Source organism: Geotrypetes seraphini, chromosome 2 (genome assembly GCF_902459505.1).
Source record: "Geotrypetes seraphini chromosome 2, aGeoSer1.1, whole genome shotgun sequence".
Classification (NCBI taxonomy): Eukaryota; Metazoa; Chordata; class Amphibia; order Gymnophiona; family Dermophiidae; genus Geotrypetes; species Geotrypetes seraphini.
In genome coordinates this window covers 463,961,285-463,987,955 of record NC_047085.1, presented here as the reverse complement: position 1 = coordinate 463,987,955, position 26,671 = coordinate 463,961,285, and the positions used below count along the sequence as shown (strand labels likewise).

General features: G+C 43.9%; 1 protein-coding gene across 2 annotated transcripts in view; it reads right to left on the bottom strand.

Moving 5' to 3' along the window:
• The window catches only part of PTPRN2 (protein tyrosine phosphatase receptor type N2), a 1,585,109-nt gene that overhangs the window by 1,129,388 nt on the left and 429,050 nt on the right, over window positions 1-26,671 (bottom strand). For both annotated transcript variants that reach the window (XM_033931599.1, XM_033931600.1), the window contains exons 6-7: window positions 22,679-23,165; window positions 18,251-18,478 (exon numbers count right to left, since the gene is read on the bottom strand). In XM_033931599.1, the coding sequence (XP_033787490.1) occupies window positions 18,251-18,478; window positions 22,679-23,165 (715 nt within the window). The remainder of the gene's footprint in view (window positions 1-18,250; window positions 18,479-22,678; window positions 23,166-26,671) is intronic.

The following is a 26,671-nucleotide window of genomic DNA, read 5'->3' as shown; positions in this document are numbered from 1 at the left end:
AGGAAAGTGAGAGGAGAGATGCCAGACCATGGGGGAAGGAGGGAAAGGGAAGGAAGCAGAGGAAAGAGATGCCAAACCACAGGGAGAAATGGAAGGGAAAGAGAAATGGAAGGGAAAGAGATGCCAAACCATGGGGTGGGGTAGGAGTGAAAGAAGGAAACAAAGCAAACAGAGGAGAGATGCCAGAGCACGTGCAGGGAGGAATAAGGGAAGAAATCAGTGGCATAGTAAGGGGGCATGACATCAGAAGGGAGCCGAGACCAGTGCAGGCAGGAGGTGGAAGATGCTGCTCACACCAGTGAACATTTCAAGAGGTTGGGGGGGGGGAGGGTGCTTGAGCATTAGGGAAAAAAAGGGGGCACATGTTGTGGCGATGCCAGGTGCCAACACCCAGGCACCTCTCTCCCTTGATATGCCACTGGGAAAGATGGAAGGGAAGTTGGCAAAGATGCCATACCATAGGGTGGGGCAGTGGCGTACCAAGGGCAGACATTCGATGGAAGAGGTAGAGAGAGAAAGAGCATATGCTTGATGGAAAGGACTGGCAGAGAAAGAGGAAAGATGCTGGATGGAAGGGAAAGGCAGGAAAAGAGTAGATTCTGGTTGGAGAGAGTTGCTACGTTGAAGAGGGCAAGGAGAGAGAAATTGCTGGATTCGTGGCAAGGAAGGAGAGAGTTGCTACATTGAGGGGTCAAAGAGAGAGAGAGAGATGATGCATGGGGGGTCACAGAGAAGGAAAGAAGCGCTGAACTCAGGGCAAGGAGGGAACGAGGTGCTGTTTTGAGGGGAGAGTGAGCAAGAAGGAATGGAGGTGCTACATGTGGAGCATGGAGGAGGCAAGAAACACTAGACTCAGGGAGTATGGAAGGCAAGAAGTGCTGCATCATGGGGAAGGAGAAATAAAGATGCTGCACTGGGGGACAAGGAGGGAAAGAGATACTGAACTCAGAAAGGAAGTGAGGAGGGAAGAGAGAGATCAATTGAGGGGATTGAGAATGAGAAGGGGGAAACTGGATGCACTAGATATGAGGGGTAAGTGGGGAAATAAAAGAGTAGACACTTTGGCCTTGAAGCAAGAGAAAGGAGAGACCAGGATAGAGCTGAGAGGGTAAGTACAGAGAAGGAAATGGGGGACTAGGTAGTACAGTGTTTCTCAACATGCGGTACCCCTAAGGGTACATGAGCCGCTAGGGGGGTATGAGGTTCAGGTCTCCCTCCCCCCTTCCTCCAACGGCATGCCCCCCCCTAGTCGAAGAACCTTCTCGTCCACACGCTCGGGAAGGTCCTGTTGGCTCCACCCACTTTAACAGATTTGTGTCAGAGGGGTGGTACCAACATGTCCTCACGAGTGGATAGACTCAAAGGCTCTGTGTCAGTTAAGCTAGCGCCGAGCCTTATATAGACTTTGGACTCCGTGACAGGCAGTGGGAGGGTGGCAGAAGACGGAGGGGCTCTTCATTGCTGGAGTTAACTTGGTGTTGCCTGGATTGTGGGGCTGCCCTGGCTGACCCAGAAGCACACCCCTCATATCCACTTCCAAATATACATATACCCCCACGTTATATACAGTCCTATACCTCCCAGGTATACTGTATACACACAAAACTCTTACTGATAAACACATTCCCATAAACCTTTGCCACATACTTAATACGGTCATACATGCGCAATCTTAATCACACCAGTTCAACTACGTACACTCCTTACCATACACCTCCATGTACTCTTTCCCATAAAAACAATCCCCCCACACGCCCACATTCACACCCAAATCAAGTACAAAATCTGTTTTGGAAAGTAATCTACGAACGATGCCTCTGCATGCAATCCCTAGTTGTTTTAAATATTATTTAATTTAGAAGTATGGTCAAAAGTATGTGTTGAATCCTAAATGTAGTGCAAGAAGTCATGTCAAATTAACAGCACTGGGATAGTAAGCAAGTGTCAGATCAATAGAAATAATAGAGTGACATTCAAATTGCTTCAGTCTTAAGATGATTAGTTCCATAACATTTTTCTTTATTTCAGTTCTGCTGAAGAAAACAGCAGAAAATCAATATATCGACTGTGCTGTAGTTTAGTTAACATCTGCCTAGCTAGCCATCAGGGCAGGAAGTTCTTTCTGTGTTATTGTTCAAATGGAATTAACATTGGATGATTGTTTGTTTATTTATCTCCCGTCCTTATCCAGGGCGAGTAACAATTTTACATATATTACATTTAACATACAAATCACATCAACACAACCCTCACTTTAATCAAAATGCACACATACATACAAAGTATAAAAATACAAGTAACATACAAATTGCTTCAACAGTAAGCATTGAAATACATCAGAGTATAAAAATAACTATAATATACCATGACGAGTATCATTAAAACCAATAAAACAAAGCAGACTAAAGAATACAACAGTGACCCACATTCTGCACTCAACAGTCACCACTGGGTTTGGACTGGGTTTACCCAAGTGGCCCTCTGGATGCTTAAATTAATTCTTTACAGTAAATCATCTCTACTTGTCACCAGTTCACTTTGTTACCCTCCACCCCACTCCCCACCCCAAAACACCTATACAAACATATCTACTTAAGCCTGACTAAAAAAAACCTCCACAGGCTCCAGCGGATTCAGAATGCAGCGGCCAAGCTCATCTTTGCTAAAAGTAAATTTGACCATGTCTCCCCGCTCCTGGCCAAGCTTCACTGGCTTCCGATAATCGCCAGGGTCCACTATAAATGCGCCTGTTTAGCTTTCAAAATCCTACACGGTATCCTCCCTCCTTTTATCCCTCTTTCTTGGAATTCCTCAAACCCTAATACCACCAGATCCTCCCACAAATTAAAACTATCCTTCCCCTCGCTAAAAGGCATTTCCCACACAGGAAAGCTAGGGACCTCCCTCCACTTCAAAATCACTGAGCTCTGGAACAACCATACCTCCCCTCTTCAGAACTTGAGCTCTTTCCAAATTTTCCACAAACATCTGAAAACCTGGCTTTTCTCAAAAAATGTAAGCCTCTCTCCAACTTAGGAATCAAGAAAACTCTTATATCTGGCATCCCAAGTCCTCTAATATTCTTCACACTTCTACTTCTAACCCTCTTTTGTAGTTCTTTCCTATTTCATCTACTGTAAACCGCGCCGAGCTCTACAAACGTGGAGATGATGCGGTATACAAACCTAAGGATTAGATTAGTTCATCAGACTCGAGGCCTAGTGTAATAATGTTGTATTGTCAGTTAGGAGAAAATATTCAATACATGACATATGTCAGTCATCTTCTGCTTGGCGTTCTAGTATATCTTAGACTCAGGAGAACATAGAAATACAAAGTCATTATAAAACTTTCTAAAATTCACTTCTTCTACATACATTATAGCATTGTTACTGATGCTGGAGATTAATGACAGTTTCCCATTTCTGGGAAAAATGCCCAGCGTTTTGATAAATACTGTCACTTATCATATTATAAAATACAACCCAGTTGGAACAGAAGTCTTCTGCAGGAGCTAGGTATAATTATAGTCAGTGTACAGAAATACACATCCTCTTCAGACATTCTTTTGAGGATGCTTAAATCTTCTTTGTTCTTAAACTCTTACATATGAAGCTTTTTTAAAAAAATTTGATATGTATTTCATGGTTTTTATATGTATTTAAGATATTTATATTTTACATTATTGACACAATGTTGATTGTTTATAATTGTGATTTGACGCTGTATGTATAAGGTTTCATTTTAATCTCTGTTCTAAATAGTGGGTTAGATTCTGTAAACAGCGCCTAAATTGGCAGTTGCCTACAAAAATAGCGCTGGCCATATGCCAATCATGCGTAGGCACCGTTTAAAGAATGACCGTTAATGTCGCCTACCACAAAACTTAGGCGTCTGCTATGTAGGCCAAGGTTTTACTGGCCTCTATTAAAGACACCTAAGTTCTAATGCTGCCTAAGGTCATCTCTGCCCCCAAACCACACCTACTTTGATCTTGGGCGCCATTAGACATCTCCTTAGATGCGATTACAAGGCCTACGAAGGTTTTTGTTTTTAACAGCGCAATTACAGTGCCAATTAAAATCAATTAAAGCAATTATGTTACGCGGCACCTACCGCCGCTTAACTGGCTCTGTTTATAGAATCTGGCCCAGCATGTGCATTGTAAATCAAATTATAGACACACACACAAGTATATCCTACTATACCAACTTAAATGCTCTTTTCAAGGACTTCTCAGATGTGACCATCCGTAAATCAAATTGACATAAGAACATAAGAACATAAGCAGTGCCTCTGCCGGGTCAGACCAGAGGTCCATCCCGCCTAGCAGTCCGCCCCCGCGGCGGCCCAACAGGTCATGACCTGCCTTAATCACCAGAAGGGGCCCCCTTGCCCCCTAGGTTTCTCATCGAAGTCCTATCTTCCCATCAATGTCCTAACCCTCCGGCCTTGCACCTGCATGACCTGGTGAGCTGTCTATACTTATGCAACACCCCAGCACCTCCCTCAGTACCCCACGATCCCCTTTTCCCTCAGGAATCTGTCCAATCCCTGTTTGAATCCCTGTACTGTACTCTGCCGGATCACTTCCTCCGGGAGAGCATTCCATTTGTCCACGACCCTTTGGGTGAAGAGAAACTTCCTTGCATTTGATTTGAACCTATCTCCCTTCAGTTTCTCTGAGTGCCCCCTCGTACCTGTCGTCCCTTTTAGTCTGAAGAACCTGTCCCTGTCCACCCTCTCTATGCCCCTAAGTATTTTGAAGGTCTCTATCATATCTCCCCTGAGTCTCCTCTTTTCCAGAGAGAAGAGCCCCAGTTTATCCAGCCTCTCAGCATATGGGCAGTTTTCCAGCCCTCTTACCAGTTTCGTTGCCCTCCTTTGGACTCTCTCAAGAACTGCCATGTCCTTCTTGAGGTGCGGCGACCAATATTGAACGCAGTATTCCAGATGTGGGCGCACCATCGCTCGATACAGCGGCATGATGACTTCCCGCGTCCTGGTTGATATGCCCCTCTTGATGATGCCCAGCATCCTGTTGGCTTTCTTCGAGGCTGCTGCACACTGTGCGGATGGTTTCATGGATGGATCCACTAGCACACCCAAGTCTCTCTCAAGTCCGGTGTCTTCCAGCAATCTCCCCCCCATTTTATACTCGAACAACGGGTTCTTTTTCCCTATGTGTATGACCTTGCATTTATCTACGTTAAAGCGCATTTGCCATTTGTTTGCCCAGTCCTCCAGCTTATCGAGGTCCCTTTGCAGTTCCTCACACTCCTCCCTCGTCCTAACTCTGGCGCAGAGCTTGGTATCGTCTGCAAATTTTATAACCTCACACTTTGGCTCCGTTTCCAGGTCATTGATAAATATGTTGAAGAGTAGCGGCCCCAGCACCGATCCCTGCGGCACACCGCTCGTGATTCCCCGCCAGTCAGAATATTGGCCCTTTACTCCGACCCTCTGTAGTCTACCTGACAGCCAGTGCTTGATCCATCTGTGTACATCCCCGCCCACCCCGTGGTTCCACAGCTTCCTAAGCAGCCTTTCATGTGGCACCTTGTCAAAGGCCTTTTGAAAATCGAGGTAAATGATGTCTATGGGTTCCCCTTTGTCCACCTGACTGCTTATTCCCTCAAAGAAGTACAGAAGGTTTGTCAGGCACGACCTTCCCTTACAGAATCCATGCTGGCTTGTCCGCAGTAGGCCATTTTTCTCGATGTGCTCGCAAATGCTGTCTTTGATCATTGCTTCCACCATCTTCCCTATAACTGAAGTCAGGCTCACCGGCCTGTAGTTCCCGGGGTCACCTCTCGATCCCTTCTTAAAGATAGGTGTGACATTCGCCAGTTTCCAGTCCTCTGGTACCTCTCCAGTTTTCAAGGATAGGTTGCAAACATGCTGGATTGCACCCGCTATTTCCTGACTTAGTTCCTTTAGAACCCTTGGGTGGATCCCGTCCGGTCCCGGTGATTTGCCGCTTTTCAGTCTGTCAATCTGCTTGAGGACATCCTCCCAACTTACCTCTATATGCCCCAATCTTTTGGCCTGCTCCCCACTCATGAGCTCCTCTGAGTCCGGTATATTGGACGTGTCCTCGCTCGTGAAGACCGACGAGAAGAACGTGTTCAACCTCTCAGCTACCTCTTTATTCTCCTTAATCACTCCCTTCCTATCCCCATCGTCCAATGGCCCCACCTCCTCTCTCACTGGTTGCTTCCCCTTTACGTAACTGAAGAATGCCTTGAAGTTTTTCGCCTCCCTGGCCAGCCCCTCCTCGTATTTCCCTTTTGCTTTTCTAATCTCTCGGTGGCATTCCTTTTGGCATTTCCTGTGCTCCTGGTGATTTTCCTCCGTTGGATCCCTCTTCCATTTCCGGAAGGACACTTTCTTGTCACTGATTACCCTCTTTACTTCAGGTGTCATCCAAACCGGGTCTTTTGACCGCTTGTTCTTGCGGCCTTTCCTGAAACTGGGGATGTACAGTTTTTGCGCTTCCTGCAGTGTGTCCCTGAGAAGGGTCCAGGCGCTCCCTACAGTCTCCATCCTAAAGCCGTTCCTGAGCTTCCTCCCCACCATTTTCCTCATAGCAACATAGTTCCCTTTCCTGAAGTTGAGCGCAGTCGTTGCGGTCCTCCCCACTATGGGTGACCCCCTTTCTAATGTGAATCTGATCACGTTGTGATCACTGTTGCTTAGTGTTCCTCCCACTTCTACCCCTCTTGCAGGCCCCCCTAATCCGTTAAGGATGAGGTCAAGAGTAGCATCCCCTCGCGTCGGTTCCTTGACTAGTTGCTCCATGAAGCAGTCCCTCACAGCTTCTACGAATCCTGCTTCCCTCGTGGAGTTGGAGTGTCCCGTACTCCAGTCTATCCCCGGTAGTTGAAGTCCCCCATCACTGTTACACTTCCAGTCCTGCATTCCTGTCTCAGTTCTGCTTCCAAGTCTTGTCCTATTGTTTCTGACGCACCAGGCGGGCGATAATACAGCCCCAGCTTTATGTCTGCACTCTTCTTTCCCGGCAATTTGACCCATAGCGATTCTAGCTCCTCTGCCTTTGTTGCCGTATCGATCCCAATCGAGTAGATATAGTCCTTTATATACAGCGCTATGCCTCCCCCCTTCTTGTGGGTCCTGTCCCTCCTGTAGAGCTTGTACCCTGGCAGCGCCACATCCCATTGATTTTCCTCTGTCCACCAGGTTTCTGTAATTCCTATTATATCCAGGTCCTCCCCCTTGGCCATGACTTCCAGTTCACCCATCTTAGCCATGAGGCTTCTTGCATTTGCGTATAAGCACTGTAGGTCCCGGTGTTTGTCCTCCACCTCTGCCTTTACCTGGGCCGCCTTCCCTTGGGTCTCGGGCTGTTTTCCCGCTCCCGGTGCCTCTGCTGTGCCCTCCGCCTTTACCCTCGCAACTCTCTTCCTCCCCATGTCCCCTCCACCCCACCTCCCCGCTTTTCCCCGGTTAGTACCAGCCCCCTCCCGTGCTATCGTCCCCTGGGCCTTGGTTTGTTCCCCCTTGCCTTGTGTCTCCCCTTTGCCCTGTGGCTCCACCTTATTGCCTTCTGTTTGCACCCTGGTGCCATCTTGTCCTCCTGAATCCCCTGTTTTCTCCTTCCCCTTAGGCTTCTCCCAGCAAGTTGCTGTTACCTGGTGTTTCCCTCGCTGTCTGATCGCGAGTTCCATCGGACCCCCGTCCTCCTCCCTGCAGTCAGCCCATTCAGCATCTTTTCTTGATACTGCTGTCCGAAGCGTCATCAGGTCAGCTGTCGGCTTTTTTATGATCTGTTATTTAAAGTCACTGAGCCGCAATAGCAATTCCCGTGCAGCAAATGTGTCACAGCCCATTTAGGGGTCCTTTTACTAAGGCGTGTTCGCCGTTTCAGTGCGCGGCTAAATGCTAACATGTCCATTATATTCTACGGACGCGTTAAGTGTTTAGCGCTTGCTACTATTTAGCATATGCTAAAACGCCTAGCGCACCTTAGTAAAAGGACCCCTTAATTCCTATGGGCTAAGTCACATTTGCCACACTGGTTCTCACTACTGCAGCTTTGTAAAATGGGCCCTATTATTTTATAATTGTTATTATATGTCAATTTGGACTACAACCTTTTGGTTATTTATTTTTTGATTAGCAGTACACGCCCCCTAATCTGCATGTGTGAGGTTTCTTTTAGGCATGATCTGGAAACACTAATGGCAATTTTGCATATGTCTGTACCATTTATTTAAGTATTATATAGTTTGGATGGTCAGAACTGCAAAGTATATTGATCACCGGCTTTGAGATTCAGAGTTTAGCATATGAGGCTTTCCATTTAATAAACAATATATAATATAAAATAATTTTAAAAAATATCCCTCCAGATGAGCAGGGCATGTAAACACTCTTACAGTCATTTCCTCCCTCAGCTATGGAACCAGCTAACCACACAGATAAGGCCACTAGACTCACTAATGTTCTTCCGTAGAGCAATAAAGACCTTCCTCTTCCAACAATAGGGCCTCAACTGAACAGCTTCCTCAATTTACTCTCCAATTACTCTTTGCTATGAGTAGGCTGGACTCTCGAATAGTTCTGCAATTGTCTAAACGTAACCTAATTGTTGTCATGACTACTTGTTCTTAAACTGATTGTGAATGTCAATTGTAACCCGTTCTGAACTTCTGGGAGAATGGGATAAAAACAGAAATAAATAAATAACATATATTTTCATGATCATATTGGTAAGCTGGCAATTCCATCATTTCATTTGTATTAGATTTTTCAATGCATTTCTCTCCCCCCCCCTCCCTTTTTTATTAAGCTGCACTAGTGGTTTTTAGCATTGGCTAGTGAGGTAAGTGCTCCGACGCTCTTAGGAATTCCATGAACGTCAGAGCATTTATTACACTTTCTCGTGTTAAAAACCCTCTAATGCAGCTTGATAAAAGGGTCCCTTTGTTTTAAGAGGATATCAATGAACATTATTTTATTTTATCTCTACTCCTATGCTACTGTTTAACCAAATGGTCTGTTATGTAACTTTGCAATTTCGATCCCCAATTGCAATTTGATCTATGCAATTTGATTTTTTTAGGATCAATAATTAATTTTTATCTTGTATACATAGTGTTAAATATTATTTCATCGTCATATGGCTGCCCGATGAAGTAGTGTGTTAGGGGGGATGTGCAGTGAATCGTTAGCAGATTGGCACGTTAATAATCTTACAATTTGATTTTTAAGTTCAATAAGCAAAGCAAATATGATGTTATATCTCTATGTGACTGATTCACTGAGTGACTTGGTAGAGAAGAGTGCACAATGCATTGTTGGTTACACTTTGCTTTTCATCACTGAAACATTATGTGATAATTATAATAATATTTACCCAGGGAAATATGGGGTTGTTATTTTTTATCGTACGTTTCAGAAGTTTCAAAGAAATTATGTTCTTTTTCAATTGCTATCTATTGCAATATACGAAGTAAATGTGTGCTATATTTAGCTTTGAGAGGTTTTGGTTTCATAGTTAGGCCCTCTTTTACTAAGCCATGGTAGGAATTCTATGAGCAATGGAACATTTAGCCCTCTGGGCCACGGTAGAAACCTATACCACAGTGTAGTAAGTGTGTGTGGGGGGGGGGGAGGGTAATGTGAGATTTTCAATGAGAGTATATTTTCACATGAATTGTTTCATTTTCACAAGATTTCACAGTGCTTCACTCTTGGATATTGCTTTATAAATGAAAGAAGCCATTTGGTTGGTAAGAATAGATGTATCTTTAGCTTCAAATCTGAAGCTGTCCAGAGCCTGGTATCCACTGTCACTTTCACTTTCTGGTGGTGGTGGGAGATGATGAAGGGATCATGCCTTCACCCTCCAGTGGTCAGCTGCTCAATCACCCTGGATGCGATTGAAATAGGTCTACATAAAATGACCTTACTTTTAGACTTGGACATTTCTTTCCATTCCATTATCACTGAAAGATGTTCTAATTTTGGGCCCGCCCTAGTCCAATCCAATCCAATCTTTAGGTTTTTATACTGGGTCATCCCTAAGAAAGGGCTCAACTCGGTTTACAAGAATTGATTCATCAAATAATGATAGATCATTACAATTAAAGTACATACTCCTCCACTCAGTTATATAAAGGAGTGCCTATAATTACTTGTGTAAAGGATGTCTTTTTGGACTTTATTCCATAAATGAAAGGGAGCATCTATTTTTCCCTATAGAACAATAGTATAACTGGGTATACACACAAATGTATATGTGGTTAGGTACATGCATTTACACCAGCAAATGCTTATTCCTAAGTGTTGACAGGCTGCTTGATTAGTCAGGAAAGCAAAGATGCAAATAGAAGAAAAAATAGCCGACACGGTAAAACAGGGGGGGGGAGGGGGAAACAAGACATTTTTGAGATACATTAGTAATAGGAAGTGCAAAACTGGCATTTTGAGGCTCAGAGGTGAAGGGGAGAAATATGTAGAAGCTGATAAAGAAAAGGCTGAATTGCTTAACAAATATTTCTGTAGTGTGTTCACAGCTGAAGCGCTGGGAGTTTGACTGCAGAAGACAAACACAAATAGGGATGAGGCTGTGATAGACCCTGATCAATTTTCAAAGGATTATGTCCGTGAAGAGCTTGCTAAACTAAAGCTAGACACAGCGATGGGGGCCAGATAGTATACATCCGAGGGTACTGAATGGACTTGCGGAAGTTCTGGAGGCTCCACTGGCTGACCTTTTCAATGCTTCTCTAATGTTGGAAGCGATACCTCCAACTAGATGTGTAATATGCTAATCAAACTCAGTTTAGAGTAGTTTTGCTTGCTTTTTCAGCCTTTATTTGCCTGCTTAAAATAACTAGCCATTTTCTGATGGGCAATTAGCACAAAACCTGGTGGTGGTAGTGGTAGTGGTGGTGGGGTTCCAATTTTAAACTGAAAACTCAACACAGTAGTATCAATCAACACACTTTCAATTTCATAGAAGCTCATAGAAAACATGGTAAACTCTGCTACTGTTTGGAATGTGTGAATTAGTGCAAATTTTGTTGATTAATCGGCCTTAAAACATTTTTAGTGTATTCAAAGTCAATTTAATGTACATTAATCTATGAACGAGTACACATACAGTCAATATTGTGATATGCGGAGTATGCCTGCTAGGGTTGACCCTGATCTAAACCCCCAGGTTAGAACAGGTAATTTCCCAGCCACTCAAGTTAAACCCCAAAGTAACCTTCTGCCTGACATTTCTTCCAAATCCAGCAGAGGGAGCTTGGGGGTAGAAGTTCAGACTTCCCCTCCCCCATCTCTTCCCAAGGCTGCAAACCGGAAATGCACTTCAGCTGGGGAGGCTGGGCGGGGCTGTAGGCTCCTTAACCGAAGGACTGAACGGTTAGAGAAGGAGAAGCAGGGCTGGAGAGCAGGAGATGAGGTTCAAACACAGCTCCCTCAGGCTAGCTCAGGGCTAAGAGTTTGCCAGGATCCTCAAGGTGCTGAAAGTATGGAGATTGAGGAAAGTGAAACTGTGCTGTCTCCTGAGTGCTCAGACAGTCTGCAAGACATGGAATTGGAAGGTGAAGCAACCTGGGACGATCAAGCCATGGATATCGGCGTCTCCAAGGCAATTGCCACCCTGCCTGACTAAAGGTATCATAATTCCATTTTACTTGAAGGACACTAAATTGTCTTGTATTTTTCTGGTGTATGTTTTACCAGTGTGGTGGGGGGAATTAGCCCCACGTTCGAGGTGGGATAGAGGGCTCTTCATGTAGCGCATGTCAACACGTGGAGCACCACCACCTGGCCAGCATTACTATCTGCTAAAGTAGTGCAGTGCAGTTACACTTTGCTTTTTGAGCCAAAGTTTGGTTCTTTGTTTTTTTTTTCCCTTGGAATGGGAAAGGACTGTTTGTGTGGCTGCTGATTGAAGCCAAGAACTTTAAAGATAAAAACTCAGAAGGGCTGAGGTTTTGGTATTTTTCTTTGGACTATCTTGAATGAACATTAAGTTTACTTTTGGGAACTGTTGGATTTATCTGAAGAAACTGGAACAAAGTTTATTTTCCTTGTTTTGCTGTGGAATACAATAAATCCAGTCCAGATTTTCGTTCTGATTTTTCCTTTTTAAGTTAAGCCAGTATTCTGACAACTCTTGGGGCAGCCTCGCGCAGCTTACAAAGGCCCCAAAATCTTGTCCCCGCATTCCTGGACTCCTAGCACTGAGAGTGCGGGTGACAAACTTGGTGTCAGAAGTGGGATCTTATTACTGCCTCCTGCTGGACGTATTGGTGAACTTTGGTGATTGAAAAAAAAAAAAAAAAAAAACGCTTGAATTTTTTTTTTTTTAGTTTGTTTTGTTGTTCCTGACTAAAGAATTGTTTAGGCAAGAGGACTCTTCAGGTGGCTGCTGGAAGGGCCGAGTCTTCTAGGTCGTGGAACGGGACCCCCGGAAGGAAGCCGTCCGAGGAGAAAGCTGTGGAGTTCGGAGCTTACCTGGACCAGACCTGTTTCGGGAGGTGGCCGATAAGGGAACAGACCCGAGGTTCGAGGGAACAAGCCTGCGGAGAACGACTGGAGGCCAAGGAGGCCTAACAACCAAAGGCGCAGACTCACCCAGGCTGCGGGTAAGAGTACCTAAGCTCAAGGGTGAGGGGGGAACTGCAAGGTTGACCCAGTCTGTTTGAGGGTTCCGCACTTGGGTTTCTTGTCTTTTGTTTGTCTTTTACAGCCTCCCGATGGATCTCCAGCAACTGTTTACCCTCCTGTCTTCGGAGAGACAGAAACAGACGGAGGATTTAAAAGTCGTTCTGCAGAGTAACCAAGAACTCTGGCGGGCGAGCCAAGCCGAGACTGGACGGCGGCATGAGGAGCTAGTCAAGTCTATGGCGGACCAGACTAGGACTATGGCACAGCTGTTCCAAGGAGCGATGGGCGGAACTACTGCGGGAGCACCTACAACTATGGGAGCTTCGGTAGCATCACAAAATCTACAGTCCATGCAAGTATGTAAGATGGGGCCCACTGACGCTCCCGATGACTTTTTACATGCATTTGAGAGGATGGCTGTGTCAGCAGGCTGGCCTGAGCTTCAATGGGCCACGAGGCTGATACCGTGCCTTGCTGGATCAGCATTGGCCGCCTATCAGACTCTTAGTCCTGAGCTAGCCAGTAATTATAGGGCTATAAAAAACCATATACTAGATTACCTGGGATTCACCCGGGAGCGCTATCGCCAGGAGTTTAGGGGCACCCAAATGGGGGAAAAGGAAAGGCCCAAAGCTCTCTTTCATAGGCTAAGGAAATTGGCGGAGAGGTGGCTACAACCCTGTCTCGGGGATGCCCAGGCCTTACTCACCGAGATTCTTCATGAGCAATTTCTTGAAGCGGTGCCTAAGGGTTTGAAGGCCTGGGTCCAGAGACAGGGTAGTCGATCTTTATCGCAGGTAATCGACCTGGCAGAGGCTTATCTGGATTCCCTATATACCACTACACCTGGGAGGGAGGCCCAGGGGAATCGGGGGTCAGGTAGGGGCCCTGGAGATCAGGCGAAATCCTGGAATAAGGCCTATGAGGGTAGTAAGGCACCCATGAGGAAGGTAACCGATACCCCAGTCTCCGAGAAAAGTCCCATTACCTGCTTTAGATGTGGAAAGGCTGGGCACTTACAAAAACAATGCCGAGTCAAGTTAGCCCTTACCACTTCTGGTAGTGAAAAGAAAAGGTCCCGGAGCCCTTATGTCGTTGAGGTGCAAATAAATGATCGGAAGGTTAAGGCCTTATTAGACACCGGGGCCGAACAATCCATTATGTCTCGGAATTGCTGGGATCAAGCCAGGAGAAGGGGGCCATTTAGCAAGGTCCCGGGAAAGGCAATAGTGGTGTGTGTACATGGGGGCAAAAGCTCCTATCCTCAGTACCTCATTCCTATAGAGTACAAAGGGGCGGTAAAAGTGCTGAAGGTAGCCATTATCCCCAAAGCACCGGTGCCTTTGATTTTAGGCCGGGACTGGTCTGAACTAACGGAAACTATACCCTATAAGAAAGGTTCTGAGAGGCCAAGGGAGAGAGAGAGACATACTCTGATGGCAAGGGGTGAGGCACGAGAAAGGCCAGGGAAATATAAGTCACGTAAATGGGATTCCCCTCGGGGAGGAGGGATCCATGGACACTGGCGACCCACGATCAGGTGGGCGCCCTTGTCCGAACACGCCTTAGCACCCACCGTTGCCTATGAGAAGGCCGCAGGGTGCGATGTTTATGCAGCCCAGGATACTGTGGTGGGGGCTAAAGGAAGGGTGCTGATACCTACGGATATCCAGGTATCCCCGCCACCCGGATCGTACCTAAGAGTAGCCTCCCGGTCCGGGTTGGCCGCCCAACATGCCATTGATATCGGGGCGGGTGTGATCGACCCTGACTATCGGGGCAACGTCCTCATCTTGATGATAAACCATGCTGAGGAAGAATTTCAGGTGAAGAAAGGGGACCGTATTGCCCAGTTAATATGTGAGCGAATCTGGCACCCTAGGTTAGAGCAATGGAAGCAGTTGTCACTCACTCATAGGGGGGCCAAAGGATTCGGTTCCTCGGAATCATCGTTAGAGGGGGAGCAAAACGCTGCTGCTACGGGTATACCCCAAGGTAGCCCAGACCCCGTAGCCGAGTTCGAAAAAGCAGTAGAGCAGCAATTCCATAAGCTGCATCAGGAACTAGCGCAAAGACAGGTGGATCAGCAGCAGTTGTGGGAAAAAGCAGTGCAAGGGATACACGGTAGTTTAGGCCCCAGTTGGAAAGAAACAATTTATCAGACTGACCAATTGCTCAAAACCACTCTCGAAGAAAACTTACAACAATACCAGAAAGATTTACAGGCATTAAAATCTAGTACTGAGAGTCTTAAGGAACAGATAGGACATCTCGAAGACCATGTAGAGGAACAACCGGATCACATAGCCGAAGTTAAAAACATTGCATGTGCGGTTGGTGAGGTACGGGAGGAGGTAAAGAGAGTACAAGTCCAGATGGAACTTATGGGCAGAAATAACCTCAAAGAAATGTGTGATTTAATGACGGGGTTTGATACTCGTCTAGGATCCTTAGAGGAAGGGTACCCTCTAGGGCGACCACTATCGGCAGAATTATCCCAATCCCAGGAATTGATTTGGGATGGAGATTTTTATACTGCGGGCCCCACCAAACCTGCCCCTAGGCGGGGAGGTAGATATAAGAAACATTAAGGCGGACTCTCGCTCTCGAAGCAGAGAGGAAGAGACTCCCAAGCATAGGCCCACCCCTAGCAGTCATTTAAGGGGGGGGGTATGTGATATGCGGAGTATGCCTGCTAGGGTTGACCCTGATCTAAACCCCCAGGTTAGAACAGGTAATTTCCCAGCCACTCAAGTTAAACCCCAAAGTAACCTTCTGCCTGACATTTCTTCCAAATCCAGCAGAGGGAGCTTGGGGGTAGAAGTTCAGACTTCCCCTCCCCCATCTCTTCCCAAGGCTGCAAACCGGAAATGCACTTCAGCTGGGGAGGCTGGGCGGGGCTGTAGGCTCCTTAACCGAAGGACTGAACGGTTAGAGAAGGAGAAGCAGGGCTGGAGAGCAGGAGATGAGGTTCAAACACAGCTCCCTCAGGCTAGCTCAGGGCTAAGAGTTTGCCAGGATCCTCAAGGTGCTGAAAGTATGGAGATTGAGGAAAGTGAAACTGTGCTGTCTCCTGAGTGCTCAGACAGTCTGCAAGACATGGAATTGGAAGGTGAAGCAACCTGGGACGATCAAGCCATGGATATCGGCGTCTCCAAGGCAATTGCCACCCTGCCTGACTAAAGGTATCATAATTCCATTTTACTTGAAGGACACTAAATTGTCTTGTATTTTTCTGGTGTATGTTTTACCAGTGTGGTGGGGGGAATTAGCCCCACGTTCGAGGTGGGATAGAGGGCTCTTCATGTAGCGCATGTCAACACGTGGAGCACCACCACCTGGCCAGCATTACTATCTGCTAAAGTAGTGCAGTGCAGTTACACTTTGCTTTTTGAGCCAAAGTTTGGTTCTTTGTTTTTTTTTTTCCCTTGGAATGGGAAAGGACTGTTTGTGTGGCTGCTGATTGAAGCCAAGAACTTTAAAGATAAAAACTCAGAAGGGCTGAGGTTTTGGTATTTTTCTTTGGACTATCTTGAATGAACATTAAGTTTACTTTTGGGAACTGTTGGATTTATCTGAAGAAACTGGAACAAAGTTTATTTTCCTTGTTTTGCTGTGGAATACAATAAATCCAGTCCAGATTTTCGTTCTGATTTTTCCTTTTTAAGTTAAGCCAGTATTCTGACAACTCTTGGGGCAGCCTCGCGCAGCTTACAAAGGCCCCAAAATCTTGTCCCCGCATTCCTGGACTCCTAGCACTGAGAGTGCGGGTGACAATATGCATGCATTAAAAATTACTAATGCATGTTAAAATTGTTTCATTAACCCAGAATGTGTGAAACAAACTGAGAAAAACACCTGAACGTGGAAAAAATGTTTCCAAAAGTTCTGAAAATGATCCAAATTTTGCTTTTGACTAAGAACATCCCTATTTACTTTGGGCTGCTTTTACTAAACTGTGCTAAGCACTTTTGTGTGCTTACTGCAGCTTAAAATGCCCTACAGTGGGGTGCGCTTAGGTGTCCTGCAGTCATTTTGGCATCTGAACATACTTCCTTTACACTAAAAAATATAGAATTTATTATTTAGTGCTGGGGCAGGTAAGGTGTAGAGAATAGGTGTACATAGTATTAATTGGTTAGCACAGCTATATTATTGTGTGCTAACAAATTTGAACGCGAGTCATTATCACCTACAAAATAGGTGTTGGTAAGTGCTCATGCACTAATGGGAAAATTGGCACATGGCCATTAATTTAAAAAAAATTTTAAAAACTCAGCCATTTTACCCATGCAGAAAAAATGGCCTTAGTGCATGGAGAGGACCTCCATAAGCACATGCTAAGGCCATTTTTTACCACAGTTTGGTAAAAGGTCTCCTTTGTAAGCAATGGCAAAAACAAAAGACCAGATATTTTAAAAAAGCTGAGCTTCTAATTTTATGCTCCTAAATTACACCTCCTCCCTCCTCCTAGCAAAAGCCCAGAAATCCTTTAAATCTCTACGAGCTTCAGGGCAGTTACCACACCGGCTAGAGCAGATTGTAAAAAGGGGGGGTGGGGGGGTTTAGTATCCTATTGTCAGCCAAATTCAGGAGCATAGATTTTCAGTTGAAAATTCATCTTCATTTAGGAGTTTAAAAGTTATGCGCCTCAATTTAGCCCTACCTTTCATTTGTTTAGATTTATGGGCCTAATTTATTAGTCTAGTATTGAAAATCAGTGCTAAGCTCCTAACTTATTTTCCCCACCCTAAATCCCCACCACTCTTGTAACTCACTTTTTATGCTCCCAAATTTAAGAGTTTACTAAGTGATATTCAGTGGCACTGAATATCCAGGGCTAATTCTGCATGTGCTAGCCACCAGCTTATATGGGCTCCAGCTGATATTCAGCCAGTAACCGCATCAGCTACTTATATGGATCCCTGATGAATACTGGCTGGGGTATGCTTAAGTATATAGGCCCCATTTAAATGCCCGCTTCCCCTCCATATCCCTAGTTGGCTGCCATGACCTCAACCTACAGCCTCATAGGGGAAGGGAAGCTTGCTTTGGATCTAGGGCATGGAATGAGAGTAAGCATCAGAGAGTGGGAGGACTCTGACATCATTTGAGGGTGGCTGAACAATGGCTGATATTCTAACTGGTTCACAGTTGTCGTTGCCTTTGTCGCATAAAGTTAAGACAGCCTTTTTTCTGTCCTAACGTTATGCAGATGCTCATTTGGTTAGCAGATGGACAATCTCTGCTAACCAGCTAGCTTATTGTACCACCCTGACTCTACCCAGACTTCACCTCCACATCACCCACAAACCAGCCAGTTTCAGCATGGGAAGTTAGAGGGGATAGTCAGTGGCACAGTCCAGTTAAGTGCCACTGAGTATACCCGGTTAGTTCTGGAAAGGCGATTTAAAGAGCCAGGAGCATCTCCTGGCCCTTTAAATGACTTTGAATATTGACTTCTCAGTGAAAGTTTGAGTAAAGGTTTTTGCAGACAGGCCAATTTAAGAGTGCAACTCTCAGTTAAAAGAATCGATCCTTTGTATATTGGGCACAGCACATTAGAAACTCATTTTTATTAATGTTCCTTTCCCAGTACCTTTATCCATTGGTCCATCTGTTCTTTGTCCAGGTCCCCATGGTACCACTCTCTTCAGTTCTAGATCTGCTCGTTGTCCTATTGTTCCGGGTCCACCTTCTGCTGCATCAACAGCTTGAAGCGTATCAGCAATTATGTTGGCCAGTTCATCTAGCTCTTTGGGGCTGAAATGATCAATGTTCACCTTGTGCTTCCCCAGCTCCTTCACAACATTTTGAATAAAACTTTCTGTTAAATAATAGAATGGATAAAGATAACAAGCATTATTTCTAGTGTGATCATTCTAACTTTTGATGTTCACTGTTTAACTCTTTACTTGAGGGATCATCCTATGTACAATTAACAAGTTTCAAGTTTCTTTAAAATTTCTTATACTGCCTAATCAAACCATGACCAGCTAAATAGGTCACTGCCAAATTAGCGTGAACCCATAGATGATATAGACATCAAAGGGATCCTCAAAAACAGTGACTGAAACCACCAGCCATCAAAGCATGAGTAAAAAAAAAATAATAATAAAGTATTTAAATGTAGGAACCACCCCTTTAGGTGGATGACATAAAAGCAAACTCCTCAACTATCATTGACTACCCACCATCAGAAGCATAACTTCGCAACCAAAAGGAGACTCAATCTTTACAGCAGAACCTGCTCAGTGCCCACATGCCATTAAAAATGATGGCTAAACCACACTTTGTCTTGCCAATGTGGGGACCATATTAAATAATATGGATACCGTTCAATCTAAGCTGAGTTCTCCTCCTCCATCCTCAGTCCTGTCAGTGGAGGATGCTGTTTCACCATCACATTTTCAATAGTGAGGAACAGGCAAGCTGTGCAGAAAACCTACTTGTCCCTAGTAACATAGTAAATGATGGCAGATAAAGACCCGAGTGGTCCATCCAGTCTGCCCAATCATACATGCTCCATAAATTATTTAGTTTAAATGGTCCTTTTTTTTAGATATTTCTGGGCCAGAAACACAAAGCCCTGCCCGGTAGTGAGCTTAGGTTCCACCTACTGGAGTCTCCATCAAAGCTCATTCCATGATATCATATGCTTATCTCATATGTAGATATAATGCCATTTCCCTATTGATTCCCTATAGATATAATGCCATTTCCCTAACTACACATCATTTGTTAGCACAGAAATCAGAATGTGATCGTGTTCAATGCAGTTCTTCTGCCCTATCGTATGTATATGGAGTCATCAAATGGCTGCACAGTAGAAGAATTAATGAGGCCCATCTATGTCGAAATGACACTGATAATGTCTTGTATCATTTGAAGTAGCCAGAGTCCAAAATCAATAGGGAAGGGAGGGTTTCCACAATACTATGAAGAAGCAGTCCTTTCAATTGCATTTTCTAGTAGATGATAAAGGGGATGGAACTCTTCTTGTATGAGGAAAGACTAAAAAGGTTAGGGCTCTTCAGCTTGGAAAAGAGACGGCTGAGGGGAGATATGATTGAAATCTACAAAATCCTGAATGGAGTAGAACGGGTACAAGTGGATCGATTTTTCACTCAAAAATTACAAAGACTAGGGGACACTCGATGAAGTTACAGGGAAATACTTTTAAAACCAATAGGAGGAAATATTTTTTCACCTAGAGAATAGTTAAGCTCTGGAACGCGTTGCCAGAGGATGTGGTAAGAGTGGATAGCATAGCTGGTTTTAAGAAAGATTTGGACAAGTTCCTGGAGGAAAAATCCATAGTCTTGTTATTGAGAAAGACATGGGGGGAAGCCACTGCTTGCCTTGGATCAGTAGCATGGAATGTTGTTACTCCTTGGGTTTTGGCCAGGTACCAGTGACCTGGATTGGCCACTGTGAGAACGGGCTACTGGGACCTTTGATCTGACCCAGCAAGGCTATTCTTATGTTACATGATTTATTTTAATTTAGATTTTTCTAGATATTTTTTATCCATAGAGCCACTATACAAAAGGGCAAAGTGGCTTCAGAAGAGTTTACTTCACATAAGAAACAGCAAAAAAAAACAAAACCACCTTCAACAAAGCATTTTCTGCTGTTTTCATTTGAAGTGCACTTTTCCTGTCATTTTGCAAAAGTACACTGTGCAGTAATAAACTTTCACATGAAACCTGTTTTCTGCAAAAATGTATTTAAATTTGGCATTAATGAGCTTTTGCAGTGCAAATTCAAGCAAAGTAGCTCATTAGTGCCAAAATAATGAAAATGAGCTAGTAGAAAAGGTTTCATGGGCCCATTTTGGAGATGTAGCTCTTTTCTCCCTAGGTCACCAAAAGCAGGAGCCTGTTCACACAACAGTGGAAGGATTTAAAGGGTCCATATGGCTAGATTCAGAAGTCCCCAGGCCCATCCAGGGATCTTTTGATGCCTGGTGGTACAGTGAATCAGCAAAGCCAATAGAGCCCTGAAGAAAATAAATGTTAAAATAATTTCCTTTAAGATCCATGCCCCCCTTAGGTCTCACCTCCCTTTGACAAGGTACTTGTGATTCTGGGCAAGTCACTTAACCCTCCATTGTACTTAAATGTCATTACATTACATTAGTGATTTCTATTCCGCCAATACCTTGCGGTTCAAGGCGGATTACAAAATAAGTTATCTGGCCACTTCCAGAGGAATTGAAGAGAAGAGCGGGTTGTTTCAGAGAATTGGGAAGAGTCTTGCGGTATTAGTTTGTCTTCAAGGATTTCTTGAATAGCATGGTTTTTATTTCTTTTCTGAACGATTTGTAAGTCTGGGGTCGTTATGAGTAAACTGGAGAGTTGGTGGTCCAGTTTTGCTGCTTGTGTGGCTAGAAGGCCATCGTACAGTTTTTTTCGTTTGACATCTCTGATTGGGGGATGCATGAATGGTTTGTGGGTTCTCCTATGTAATATGTAAACTGCTCTGATTGTAACCACAGAAAGGTTACGATTACTAGACATCCGGTTTTACTCTGACATGTCCTCTTTTTACAGGGTATGTCCAGGCGTCTGGACAGCTTTTCTTCTTTTTAATATATTTATTCATTTTACAGCAAAAAATAAGTGCAACGTATTTTACAGACATTTCATACTTTAACAACACTTAAATTCTATCAAATTATATTTATGACAAATACATATATCATCCCTCCCCTTTATACATATCCAACAATTGTACTCTAATTAAAAATATCTCCCCACCCACCCTGGCCGTGTATGATCAAAGGGCAAAATCAACAATCACTCCTTATAGAATTCTGACAACGGCTCCCAAACATCCATAAATTTCTTATAATTTCCCTTTGTATGGCCATCACATGCTCCATTTTAAAAATGTGGCATAGAGATTTCCAAAAGAAAGTAAAATTTAACCGATCCCAGTTTTTCCAATTCCTCAAAATCAGTTGTATGGCAACCTCTGTCATAATACAGAGAAGTTTATTATTATGGGAAGATATTTGGCTTTTGGCCCTCATTATCATGCACGTTTTTCCGGGTTTTGAAAAGCAGATCACGTCGGGATGCCCTCCCGACCGAGACGAGCAGGATGAGGGGCTAGGGGCAGCTAGGGCATGTATGGACATTACGGGGCAGGGATGGGTGGAACTGGGCGGGTCTGGGAGGCAGGTCTATGGGTCTGGATTTTACATACGTACACTCTGGTAGCCCTAAGAAAGGTGGTACAGTGTTCCCCCGGTCGTTCGCGGTCGGCAGTTCGCAGTCCCGGTCATTCGCGGTATTTTCCGACCGCGAACCACCAACAAGGAGAGGCCAGCGGGAGAGGCAGGAGAGAGCAGCCGGAGCGTCACGAGTGCAGGAAATCATTTGCGGTACGCTCCGATTGACTCTTCCTGCACTAAATCGGGCCTCATCCAATCAGGAGCGGCGTGTCAAAGCAGTTTCATAGAAGAGGGGGTTAGTTTAATGTAATTCATCAGTGAGAATGGCATTATTCACATATGGTCAACCATACAAGGATGAAACATATAGGGACCCTTTTACTAAGCCAGATTATAGACGTGGCATGTTTTAACATGGCACTTTCCCACATGCTAAGCCCATTTCTAACAGGGGAGGGGAGGAGTTCGGGTTGTGTACTAATGTTTGTTTTAGCGCACATTAACTTAAAAAACTTAACTCTGTGCTTTAGCACATGCTAATGTGAATGTGCTAGCTGGTTAATGCTTCCATACCCATTCTTTGCCCATGACATCCCCACTCCCCAGTAAAAATAGAATATGTGCAACTAAGGACATGCTGATTGTGAACTCCTGCAAAATGCATTTTACGGTAAGCATTCCTTCCTCCCCTCCCCCCTCCCCCCACATCAAGCACACGTTAACTCTTAACATTGTTTAGTAAAACTTGGTAGAGGCATAATTTGCAATACAGATATTTACAGGTGGTTTGATAACACAAAGATTTCTATTGCTCTTGAGTTAATTTAAATAGTAATCACACATTACCATCTACCGTACTGAGAGGATCCTTTGGATTTTCTTGTGGAGAACCAGACTTAAAAACCAGTTTTCCCATATTTGGCCTCAACATTTTAGCTCCAGGTCTCTGAAGAAGTGGCGTTTTCATTTTAAAATTATTATCTTCATCTTCTTTGGGGAGAACTCCATCAACTTGGTTGATATGAGATGGAAGGAATCTATTAGGATAGCGATGTAAGGCCTTAGTCCTGCCACTTGGATTTGTATTATCAAAGGGTTTTGTTGTTTTTTTCTGATCTACATAGGCCTTTAATGCTGCCAGGAATGATTTTCTGTCAAGTTCTGCTTCTGCTTGTGGTGGAAACTTTTCTGCTGGAGAAAGAGTGAAGGTCTTTTGTGAGAGAGTCTCAGGATATTTCTGAAAAGACATCTGGGGAAAGGCCACAACAGATGGCAATGCTTGGGATTTCCGTAGCATGTAATCTCTAAGGTGATCAGATGGGATATTATCACTCTGTAAATAAAAACAAAAGATCAAATTCAGTATTATACACTACAGTATATACTACAGTATAGGTTTATCTTCTCCATCAACTAGCAGAGATTAGATCATTTTGAAGTCATGTATAACAGTAATGTAGAAAACAACAGGACTTAGCTTGTAATACATATGTTTACAGCAATCATGTAAGGGTTATCAGATGTCTGGATTTTCCCAGATGGCATTTCAAAACCCGGCACTTTGTCCGGGTTTTGAAAAGCTTTCCTCCACATCGCATCGAGGAGGGCAACCGCACATGCACAGATGCCCTCTTGCCCAACAAGAGCAGGCAGCGGGGGGAGGGGATGGGGTGGAATTGGGGACGGGGATGGGTGGAACTGGGCGGGCCTGATTTTCCAAATGGAAAATCTGGTAACCCTAAATCATGCTATTTGCATTCTTGTAACTTCCAATACATTTTTAATTCTATTTTTCTGCTTTGTGAACTCACTTTGGCTGCCTGTGTTTGGACTGCTGTGGAATCAAATTTAGGGGCCCTTTTGCAAAGCTGGTACTGGTTTAAGCATGCGGGTTTCCTAGGCGCTGATGCCACCTTTTATTGCAGCTCCAAAATGGCCAATATTGACATTTTCCTATTGATGGCCATGCACTAATTGTGAGAGTCATCAGAATAGGCAGACTTGATGAGATATAGGATATCTGGGAAGGGGATCTTTAGTGTGGGCAGACTAGATGGGCTATGGCCCTTTTCTGCCTCATTTTTCTATGTTTCTATGTGGTGGTAAATAAGAGTTTTTTCCACTGCTCCATCAAGAGAAGGGTAGTTCAGCAACTACAGTTAGTAAAAATTTAGTCTATGCCAAAGAAGCACAAAAATCAGAAAAATCACAAATATGCTGGAAAAAGAAACGCAGTCCTTATCTGCTAGAATGTTGTTGAAAAATATCAAGAATCAAAACGCGATAATCTGCGTGCTGAATAAATGCATGTCCAACGGGGCTCCGTTTCAAAGGTTAAACCCCCTCCCCCCCCTTCCTCAGGGCCTTAGCACTGCTGATCTTTGCGCCATTTTCAATTTGCCTATTGCTGGACGGCTTTCAATTTCTGAGCAATGATCAGCAGTGCTAAGGCCCTGAGGAAGGAGGGGGTTTAACCTTTGAAACGGAGCCCCGTTGGACATGCATTTATTCAGCACGCAGATTATCTGGGCTTGCAGTGTATGCGTTTCGATTCTTGATATTCTCCAACAACATTCTAGCAGATAATTGCTGCGTTTCTTTTTCCAGCATATTTGTGATTTTTCTGTTTTTTGTGTTTCTTTGGCATAAGCTAAATTTTTACTAACTGTGGCTGCTGTACTACCCTTCTCTTCACGGGAGCAGCAGAACGAACTCTTTTATTTAAACAGCACATTATTTTTTGTGCAATATTACTACACCTTCAATTATTCACTGGGCAAGGTCCAGGGATGTTTCACAGGTGATCGATACCCTTCTGGGTGTACTATTGTGGCACCAGTGCTTTGAGGGAGGTTCCCGAGGCAGCTATGAAACTGAGGACCTGCCCACCACTATCTATATATACTCAGCATTTTTTTGCTGAGAGTTCTTTTGTTGTAGGTTCGTTCTGCTCTTGTACCGTCTAGATTCGGGTTGGGAAGATCTTTCGACTCAAAGCCTGCACATAACATACCCCCTTGAACTTTGCATGCACAGCAGACAAAAAGCCTATCAAGACATCTAGGAAGATGGTTAGAAGTCTTTCTTTTTTTGAAAATGAACCCGAATGTAACTCATTTTGGTCTTAAAAACAAAACAAAAACTCTCTCCATTAGAGCATACCGCAATGAATAAATGTGGATTCAACTATATGCACCAATATGTCTTAGGAAGAAAAAGCCTCAGAAAGGATAAGCATTACTTTGATATATGCTTATAATGTCATTTATTATAGGCATAAAATAACCTCCAAACATGATATTAATGTGCAAATCACTGTTCTTATTAAATTGTTAAACTGGAAAAAGTGCATATCAGGAAATAATGGTCGCCTCCCCCCCCAATGATGGCCAGCATTTTATGGCATCGAGACCACTGCTTCAGGGCTGCCGGACCAAATCAAGAGCGCACTGCTTCTCTATTACATTTCGATTTACGGCTAGAAAGAAATTAGCTAAATTCTAAATTAATAATAAAATATGAGATAAAACGTATGTGTTTACAGAAACACAAAGGAAGAAGAGGTAGAGAGGGTAGGGGGCTACAGAGGGAATGACAAACAAATGCCCTGTTGGGAAGTCTGCTTGGCCAGTCCATTAAGATGCTTGCCACTCATACATCCACATGGCTTGATTTGGATGTTTTAAACATGGACATTTTTGTATTTGAAAATAGCCACAAAAGTTAGACATCCTACAGGCCAAGACGTCCAAATAGGTCATTTTTAACAACAAAAAAGTGACGTCTAGTAGCTTAGAAAATGGATGCTTCCCCATTCCAACTTTTGGATGTCTTGTGGAAATTGTCCAAAGTCGGACTTGGAAAATGCCCCTCCATACAGCATGATATCAGATCCATGTGCAATAAAATTTACTAAGTCATCCTTGATATTATACAAAAAAATCTTCCACTTTAATGCTTCCACATCCTTATAGATTAAAATAAGAACATAAGAATAGCCTTACTGGTTAGGACCAACGGTCCATCAAGCCCAATAGCCCGTTCTCACGGTGGCTAATCCAGGTCACTAAATACCTGGCCAAAACCCAAAGAGTAGCAACATTCCATGCTACCGATCCAGGGCAAGCAGAGGCTTCCCCCATTTCTTTCTCAATAACAGACTATGGACTTTTCCTCTAGGAAATTGTCCAAACCCTTCTTAAAACCAGCTACACTATCCACTCTTACCGCAACCTCTGGAAATGCGCTTTCATTGCTATGGTATCATTTTCATGTAAATTACTTGTTGTCCTATAAACTATTTCTGAATAGGCATGGTATGCTTATTAATGCCTATTTAGGGTGAAACCATATCAAGGATTTTTTTGATCTGTTTGTTTCAGAATCTCTATTGGCATGATATTTGGAATGGATATTCAAAGAGCTGCTCAGTGGTGTCATACCAACCTGTTCTCAGGATAAATCTAACATCAAACGTGAAAATCTAGTGAACAGTTATAAATATATAATAATGAAATTTAACCTTTAGGGGTCTTTCAATGAGCAGTTGTAATTCTAAAACATGATCAATAATATATGAAGGCAGGAGATGAAGTTGACATTAGACTGAGAAACCTGGAAAAATATCCAGGTGACAAATGCCACCAAGTGCTCAGTTTCTGTATAGCCCCTTTCAGATAGTTCTATGTTGGTTACTAAAGAAAATATCATACTGTCGACTTCATGTATCCCTGCAAATCAGGGCAGGGTCCCAGTATAAAATTTAAAAGCTCAATTACTGCCTTGCTTTTGACTCAGCCACGATCTTTCCTACTACCTCCCTTTACTAGACCTCATGTA